Here is a 9,240-nt window from a genome sequence, read left to right on the forward strand (position 1 = left end):
CTCCCTCTCCCTCTCTCCCTCTCCCTCTCCCTCTCCCTCCCTCTCCCTCCCTCTCCCTCTCCCTCTCCCTCTCCCTCTCTCCCTCTCCCTCTCCCTCTCTCCCTCTCCCTCTCCCTCTCCCTCCCTCTCCCTCCCTCTCCCTCTCCCTCTCCCTCTCCCTCTCCCTCCCTCTCTCCTTCTCCCTCTCCCTCTCCCTCTCCCTCCCTCTCTCCCTCCCTCTCTCTCTCTCTCTCTCTCTCTCTCCCCCCACCCCCACCTCTCTCTCCCTGTCTGTCTGTCCTGTCAAGGAAGATGGCCACCGTGAGCAGCAGACCTGTGCAGCCATAGCCTGGCCACAAAGCCAGCGTGACCAGCACCGGGACGCGTGAGCAGTGAGCAGCACCCAGCGTGGCTACTCCAGGAGGTGCCCGGCCCTCCGCCCAGCTCGGACACCGGACACTGCACACCGGACACTGCACACCGCACACCGGACACTGCACACCGGACACTGCACACCGGACACCGCACACAGAGTGCCACACACCGGACACCGAGCGCCAGACACCGCATACCGGACACCGAGTGCCGGACACCGGACACCGCACACAGAGCGCCAGACACTGGACACCGAGTGCTGGACACCGGACACCACACACCGGACACCACACACAGCACACTGGACACCGGACACCGCACACTGGACACCGAGCAATGGACACCAGACACCGGACACGGATACCGCACACCGGACATGGACACCGGACACCAGACACCGAGCGCCAGACACCGGACACCAGACACCACAAACCGGACACTGGACACTGGACACCGAGCGCCAGACACCACACACCGGACACTGGACACCGAGCACCGGACACCGCACACCAGACACCTAGCGCCAAACAATGGACACCGGACACGGGACACCGGACACAGAGCGCTGGACACCGCACACCACACACCAGACACCAGACACCGAGCACTGGATACTGGACACTGCACACCACACACTGGACACCGCACACCGGACACCAGACACCGGACACCGGACACGGGACACCAAGTGCCGGACACTAGACACCGAGCGCCAGACACTGCACACCGGACACCGCACACCAGACACTGGACACGGGACACCAAGCGCCGGACACTGGACACCGAGCGCCAGAAACCGGACACCGAGTGCCGGACACCAGACACCGCACACCACACACTGGACACCGCACACCGGACACGGGACACCGGACTCCGAGCACCAGAAACTGGACACTGAGTGCCAGACATCAGACACCGCACACCACACACCGGACACCGAGCGCCGGACACCGGACACCGAGCGCCGGACACCGGACATCAAGCACCGCCCACCGTCTGCTCACACGCCTCTAGGAGAGTGTCTGCGGGACCCGAGATTGGGCACAGAACAGCCACGCGCCACCTCAGTACCCACACCCCAGTACCCACACCCTCAGTACCCACACCCCCAGTACCCACAGCCTCAGTACCCACACCCTCAGTACCCACACCCCAGTACCCACACCCTCAGTACCCACACCCCAGTACCCACACCCCAGTACCCACACCCTCAGTACCCACACCCCAGTACCCACACCCTCAGTACCCACAGCCTCAGTACCCACACCCCAGTACCCACACCCCAGTACCCACACCCTCAGTACCCACACCCCCAGTACCCACACCCTCAGTACCCACACCCCAGTACCCACACCCTCAGTACCCACACCCCAGTATCCACACCCTCAGTATCCACACCCTCAGTACCCACACCCCAGTATCCACACCCTCAGTATCCACACCCCAGTACCCACACCCTCAGTACCCACACCCCCAGTACCCACAGCCTCAGTACCCACACCCTCAGTACCCACACCCCAGTACCCACACCCTCAGTACCCACACCCCAGTACCCACACCCCAGTACCCACACCCTCAGTACCCACACCCCAGTACCCACACCCTCAGTACCCACAGCCTCAGTACCCACACCCCAGTACCCACACCCCAGTACCCACACCCTCAGTACCCACACCCCCAGTACCCACACCCTCAGTACCCACACCCCAGTACCCACACCCTCAGTACCCACACCCCAGTATCCACACCCTCAGTATCCACACCCTCAGTACCCACACCCCAGTATCCACACCCTCAGTATCCACACCCCAGTATCCACACCCTCAGTACCCACAGCCTCAGTACCCACACCCTCAGTACCCACAGCCTCAGTACCCACACCCCAGTACCCACACCCCAGTATCCACACCCTCAGTACCCACACCCTCAGTACCCACACCCCCAGTACCCACACCCCAGTACCCACACCCTCAGTACCCACACCCCCAGTACCCACACCCCAGTACCCACACCCCCAGTACCCACACCCTAAGTAACCAAACCTTCAGTACCCACACCCACAGTACCCACATCCTAAGTAACCAAACCTTCAGTACCCACACCCCAGTACCCACACCCTCAGTACCCACACCCCCAGTACCCACACCCCAGTACCCACACCCCCAGTACCTACACCCTCAGCACCCACACCCCCAGTACCCACACCCCAGTACCCACACCCCCAGTACCTACACCCTCAGTACCCACACCCCCAGTACCCACACCCCAGTACCCACACCCCCAGTACCTACACCCTCAGCACCCACACCCCCAGTACCCACACCCCCAGTACCCACACCCCCAGTACCCACACCCTCAGTACCCACACCCCCAGTACCCACACCCTCAGTACCCACACCCCAGTACCCACACCCCCAGTACCCACACCCCCAGCACCGCTTGCTGCTGACTGAGTCTGACAGACAGTCTGAAGTGTGTCTTGCTTGTGCCCATTGTCTAGGCTGGAACACAGCATCGGAGAACTGTCACCGAGAGACGTCCTTGAAAGCACAGCAATGATCCTTTCTCTTCAAAACTAATTTCAGGTGTTAAAATACATTATATCAGTGATTCTGCCTACTCTGCAGTCAAGTGAGAAGTCTCTGTAGTGTAGAAGTCTAGTTCTGTGTACAGCATTTTAAATCGGAATTCAGGAAAGTCCAGCCCTCTCTTGGAATTTTCAGCAGGCCTCGACGTTTTGGTCAACTGCTGTAGTTACTGCTGGTGGCCTGGCGTCTTTCCTTAGGCCACACCTGATAGGATGACTTCTGCCTGTTTCCCTCACTACTTTGAAAGCAAGTTTCCTGAAAACAGCAAGCATAAATCCCACAGGTGCGACTTTCTAGGAAGGTCACAGAGACAGCAGTGAGAGGAAGCGGCCTGTCCCAATGTGTCAGACCACAGACACCTGGCAGCAGTGACGCGGGGCAGCCACGTTCCACACACGCCCCAGCCGCTCGCGTGCGGCACTTTGGCTGGATCTGAGGCCGCAGAAGGCCGTGCAGAGGCCATGGTGCCAGCAGTCCAGATCACTCTTGTCCGGCCCCCCAGTCCTTCTCCCCGGACATAACCGCAGGCAGGTGAGCAGAGGCCTCATGGCCTTTCCTTCCACACGCAGCAGCCGACAGCGGAGCCCACAGCCCCGAGACGCCTTCTCCCGGGCTCTCCGCAGACGCTCCTCCCGGCCCGGCCCGGCCCGTCCCGTCCACGCGGTGGGCTCTGGCAGCGAATCACTCCGTTATCACTGTCTCCTTTAGATCAGATCCATGCCTGTCTTTTTTCCACAAGGAGATCAGATCGCATGTTGAAGATAGCTCAGGCTGTTCTCTATAACCCGTCGGATAAATCCTTTGTGGGGGTGATAGAACTTTGTAGATGGACTGGTCTAGCAACTCAAATTTGGGGTGTTGGCGTCTCTCTGTCTCTTTCCTTCTCTACCTCCCCCTCCTCTCTCAATTCCTCTCTGCCTCTGCCCTATAATAAATAGACAAATAAATAAAAATAAATAAAATTTAGGGGCTGGGTGGTGGCACACCCGGTTGAGTGCACATATCACAGTGTACAAGGACCCGGGTTCAAGCCCCCGGTCCCCACCTGCAGGGAGAAAGCGTCACACGTGGTGCAGGTGCCTCTCTCCTTCTCCGTCTCCCTCCTCTGTCAGTTTCTCTCTGTCTCTACCCCATAATAAACGAATAAGAATAATGTGGGGTGTGTGTACCGCTGAGACAACACTGGCCTGTAGAACACCGCTCCTTCCCGGTGCAGCATCGCTGAGGAGAGTTCTGTGGCCGTCTCGGTGGGCTCGCCTGGGTTAAACGACAGTGAGAGCGGCGTCCTCACTCCAGAGCAGCCCCCAGAGGAAGACGGAGGCCGGCGGCCGCCTCTCGAGCCTCGCTTACCCGCCAGGAGGGAGACCTGTCGCCCCCCAGCCCCCCAGCCCCCCAGGCGCACAGACGCAGTGTGACCGGACCTGCTGCCCGATGGAGGGCGCAGAACGTCTCGGCACCGTGTTCTGTCTCGCACGCCGCTCTGTCTGAATGGCCCACGGCTCTGTGTGGACGAGGACAGGCGGCCAGGGGCTAGCAGGATACGCTCAGCAGACAGAGAAGGAGTCAGGCTAGCTGCTTCCCCAGCTTGGCGCACACCGAGCGTCTGTGACCCCAGAGAGAACAAGATCCCCCACTGTGAGAAAGGCGCGCTCGTAAGGCGAGGTGCGAGCCGTTGAGCGAGGTCCTGTCAGACACGCTGCCACGGTCCAGCTCTCTCCATCTGCACCGGGCTCGGCTTCTGCGGGTTACAATGCACCACTTCATTTCTCGGGAAGCCCTGGATGCATAAATCAAGATTAAATTATACTTTCCATAAATAAAATCAAACACCAGGGAATATTACTATGCGCGCACACATATGACTTCTAATAAAACCTGCGCCGTTAAAAACTCTCTAAGGCAGCACTGCACTGTGTGTGACATGAAAAAAATCTACTACATTTTGAATCATAAAACAGCCCTGTGCTATTCGAAATAAAAGTGTCCTCCAAACCAATGGAAACTGGCATTCGCCTCTGCGTAGAAACAGGCTGGAAAAAGCCCTTATTTTATAACCACTCCAGGGTAGGCACGACGACGACACGGGAGACATCTGGTGTTCATCACGGCCAGACGCATTCCAGAGCCGCGGAGAGCGGGACTCCCACACCGAGCCGGGCGGGCCGGGCGGGCCGGGCGGAGGCAGCGTCCCCGTCCTCCAGCTCTCCGACCACACGGATCAGAAGCCGCGGGACAGGCCCCGCTGACTGGCTGGTCTGCAGCCAGAACCCGCTTGACTCCGAGCCAAGGTTCCCGCCTGGCCGCAGCCCGAGCGTTTCTGGCCCGGCGCAGCTGAGACTGTGAACCCGGCGTCACGTCACGCGGGGACACCAGACTGGGCCTCCCCTCCGGGGGCCCGAGGCTTTCGTTTCCCGGCCCCAACGTCGTGTCGTGTCGTGGCGCTTGAGAGAGAAGAAGGCCGTAGCTGCGGCTGTGGAGGGCGCATCACTTTATACCGGGAGCCCTGCCTGCCCCGGCTTCCTCCCGCTCTCTCCCCCTCTGCCCCCCTCTGCCCTCGCCTCCCCGCCCCGGAGTTTGAAAATCTGTCTCGGAACGCGGACCTGGCCCGACTGCCACTCAGTTCAGAGCACATGCGGTCCGGACTCAGCTCTTACGCTGCCCGGAGGAAACAGGAAGCCTGAGCTTTGCTTTCCTGGCCCAGGTGGCGTCAGCGTAATCAGTGCTGTTTGGCTTTTAATGACTTCGCTCCAAGGACCCTCACAGATCCCTCTCTCCCTCTGACCCTCTGTCCCTCTGTCCCTCTGTCCCTCTGTCCCTCTGTCCCTCTGTCCCACTCTCCCTCTGTCCCTCTCTCCCTCTCTCCCTCTGTCCCTCTCTCTCTCTCCCTCTCTCCCTCTGTCTCTCTCTCCCTCTCTCCCTCTGTCCCTCTCTCCCTCTCTCCCTCTGTCCCTCTCTCCCTCTGTCTCTCTCTCCCTCTCTCCCTCTGTCCCTCTCTCTCTCTCTCCCTCTCTCCCTCTGTCTCTCTCTCCCTCTCTCCCTCTGTCCCTCTCTCCCTCTGTCCCTCTGTCCCTCTCTCCCTCTCTCCCTCTGTCTCTCTCTCCCTCTCTCCCTCTGTCCCTCTCTCCCTCTGTCCCTCTGTCCCTCTCTCCCTCTGTCTCTCTCTCCCTCTCTCCCTCTGTCCCTCTCTCCCTCTGTCCCTCTGACCCTCTGTCCCTCTGTCCCTCTGTCCCTCTGTCCCACTCTCCCTCTGTCCCTCTCTCCCTCTCTCCCTCTGTCCCTCTCTCTCTCCCTCCCTCTCTCCCTCTGTCTCTCTCTCCCTCTCTCCCTCTGTCCCTCTCTCCCTCTGTCCCTCTGTCCCTCTCTCTCTCTCTCCCTCTCTCCCTCTGTCCCTCTCTCCCTCTGTCCCTCTGTCCCTCTGTCCCTCTGTCCCTCTCTCCCTCTCTCCCTCTGTCTCTCTCTCCCTCTCTCCCTCTCTCTCTCTCCCTCTCTCCCTCTCTCCCTCTGTCTCTCTCTCCCTCTCTCCCTCTGTCCCTCTCTCCCTCTGTCCCTCTGTCCCTCTGTCCCTCTGTCCCTCTCTCCCTCTCTCCCTCTGTCTCTCTCTCCCTCTCTCCCTCTCTCTCTCTCCCTCTCTCCCTCTCTCCCTCTGTCTCTCTCTCCCTCTCTCCCTCTCTCTCTCTCCCTCTCTCCCTCTCTCCCTCTGTCTCTCTCTCCCTCTCTCCCTCTGTCTCTCTCTCCCTCTCTCCCTCTCTCCCTCTGTCTCTCTCTCCCTCTCTCCCTCTGTCCCTCTCTCTCTCCCTCCCTCTCTCCCTCTGTCTCTCTCTCCCTCTGTCCCTCTGACCCTCTGTCCCTCTGTCCCTCTGTCCCACTCTCCCTCTCTCCCTCTGTCTCTCTCTCCCTCTCTCCCTCTGTCCCTCTCTCTCTCCCTCCCTCTCTCCCTCTGTCTCTCTCTCCCTCTCTCCCTCTGTCCCTCTCTCCCTCTGTCCCTCTCTCCCTCTCTCCCTCTGTCTCTCTCTCCCTCTCTCCCTCTGTCCCTCTCTCCCTCTGTCCCTCTGACCCTCTGTCCCTCTGTCCCTCTGTCCCTCTCTCCCTCTGTCCCTCTCTCCCTCTCTCCCTCTGTCTCTCTCTCCCTCTCTCCCTCTCTCCCTCTGTCTCTCTCTCCCTCTCTCCCTCTCTCTCTCTCCCTCTCTCCCTCTCTCCCTCTGTCTCTCTCTCCCTCTCTCCCTCTCTCCCTCTGTCTCTCTCTCCCTCTCTCCCTCTCTCCCTCTCTCCCTCTGTCTCTCTCTCCCTCTCTCCCTCTCTCTCTCTCCCTCTCTCCCTCTGTCTCTCTCTCCCTCTCTCTCTCCCTCTCTCCCTCTCTCCCTCTGTCTCTCTCTCCCTCTCTCCCTCTGTCTCTCTCTCCCTCTCTCTCTCTCTCCCTCTCTCCCTCTCTCCCTCTCTCCCTCTCTCTCTCTCTCTCCCTCTCTCCCTCTGTCTCTCTCTCCCTCTCTCCCTCTGTCTCTCTCTCCCTCTCTCCCTCTGTCCCTCTCTCCCTCTGTCCCTCTGTCCCTCTCTCCCTCTCTCCCTCTGTCCCTCTCTCCCTCTGTCCCTCTGACCCTCTGTCCCTCTGTCCCTCTGTCCCTCTCTCCCTCTGTCCCTCTCTCCCTCTCTCCCTCTGTCTCTCTCTCCCTCTCTCCCTCTGTCTCTCTCTCCCTCTCTCCCTCTCTCTCTCTCCCTCTCTCCCTCTGTCTCTCTCTCCCTCTCTCCCTCTCTCTCTCTCCCTCTCTCCCTCTGTCTCTCTCTCCCTCTCTCCCTCTCTCTCTCTCCCTCTCTCCCTCTGTCTCTCTCTCCCTCTCTCTCTCTCCCTCTCTCCCTCTCTCCCTCTGTCTCTCTCTCCCTCTCTCCCTCTGTCTCTCTCTCCCTCTCTCTCTCTCTCCCTCTCTCCCTCTCTCCCTCTCTCCCTCTCTCTCTCTCTCTCCCTCTCTCCCTCTGTCTCTCTCTCCCTCTCTCCCTCTGTCTCTCTCTCCCTCTCTCCCTCTGTCCCTCTCTCCCTCTGTCCCTCTCTCCCTCTCTCCCTCTCTCCCTATCTCCCTCTCTCCCTCTCTCCCTCTGTCTCCGCTGGGCTGGGGGGTGGGGGCATCTCCGCTCTGCTATGAGGTAGTTCTTCCTCTTTTACATAAAAATATTTATTCGGAGAAGTAAGAATAAATTAATCAAGGATTCGAACCTTTTAAGTCTGTGTCTTGTCTTGTTGCCTGTGGTTTAGGACTGACTACGCTGTCACTTGAAGAGAGTTTTAAGTGGCTTTAATGTCACCTCCTGTGTTTGGTGTGGGGCGGCTGAGCCGGCAGGAGAGAGACCGAAGGGGCCGGCTGCTCAGGAGGCCGTGTGGGCAGGTCAGTGAGCCAAGTCGTGAGGCGATGCGGGGCCGCATGAGGAGCCTGTGTGAGGAGCCGTCCGCGGGCCTTACTGACGTCAATCTCACTGGTACTTCCATTTCCACTTTTTTAAAAACGTACGTTTATTTATTTTTTTAATGAAATATTCATTTTATTTTAATGAGGGAGAAGTAGAGAGAAAGATCAGAGTCCTGCTCTGGCTGATGGTGGTGCTGGGGACGGAACCTGGGACCTGGGAGTCTCAGGCAGGAGAGTCTGTTGCAGAACCATGATGGCGTCTCCCCAGCCCACTTCCATATTTTATGGGACAGGGAGCTGGCGCTCCAGTCACCTCAGGCACAGCTGGGGCCTGGGGCCAACAAGGCTTCACCCGCCTGAGCCCCGTGCCCACTGCTCTGACCTCAGGAGTCTCCTCGGGGTCCAGAGAGAGCAGTTCCTGACCCTCCTTCCAGTCACCGCCACGTTCCCGGAGACAGCTGGGCAACTGGCAGACCTCGGCCTAGAGGCTGGATGGCAGGAGAGGCGGGAATGGAGATGGCAGAGGCTCCTTCACGAGGCTTCAAACGGCCTCAGACGAGCTTGGAATCCAAGCAGCGTGAGACTGAGGAGGCGCGGACACAGTGCCCAGTGCCTGACTCTGCTGCGGGTCCCCAGCCAGGGGCAACGCAGCCTCCCCAGACAGGGTCGCCAGGCCTCTGCACCCTTACAAGAGCTCCTAGCACATGGCCAGCCCCACTTAGCCACCTCAGGCTTCCTCAGCCTCCTCAGCCCCTCAATCCCCTCAGCCCCTCAATCCCCTCAGCCCCTCAGCCCCTCAGCCCACTCAGTCCCTTCAGGCCCCTCAGCACCCTCAGCCCCTCAGCCCCTTCAGCCCCTCAGTCCCCTTAGTCCCCTCAGCCTCCTCAGCCCCTTAGCCCCTCAGC

General features: G+C 59.9%; 1 protein-coding gene across 1 annotated transcript; it reads left to right on the forward strand.

Annotated features, from left to right (window-relative positions):
- The first annotated feature begins 884 nt into the window (after nt 1-884).
- LOC132536522 (uncharacterized) lies at nt 885-2,807 on the forward strand. The gene is made up of 2 exons (XM_060184524.1): nt 885-2,386; nt 2,492-2,807. Exons 1-2 carry the CDS (start codon nt 885-887, stop codon nt 2,805-2,807), a joined length of 1,818 nt encoding a protein of 605 aa, XP_060040507.1.
- Nucleotides 2,808-9,240: the final 6,433 nt, after the last annotated feature.

Source organism: Erinaceus europaeus, unplaced genomic scaffold, assembly GCF_950295315.1.
Source record: "Erinaceus europaeus unplaced genomic scaffold, mEriEur2.1 scaffold_1241, whole genome shotgun sequence".
NCBI classification, from domain to species: domain Eukaryota; kingdom Metazoa; phylum Chordata; class Mammalia; order Eulipotyphla; family Erinaceidae; genus Erinaceus; species Erinaceus europaeus.

Bases quoted from the DNA above. Each gene is read 5' to 3' on its own strand.
- LOC132536522 (XM_060184524.1), top strand. From the start codon at position 885: ATGGACACCGGACACGGGACACCGGACACAGAGCGCTGGACACCGCAC. The intron at 2,387-2,491 runs GTAACCAAACCT...CCACACCCCCAG, and splicing joins CCCCAGTACCCACACCCTAA to TACCCACACCCCAGTACCCA.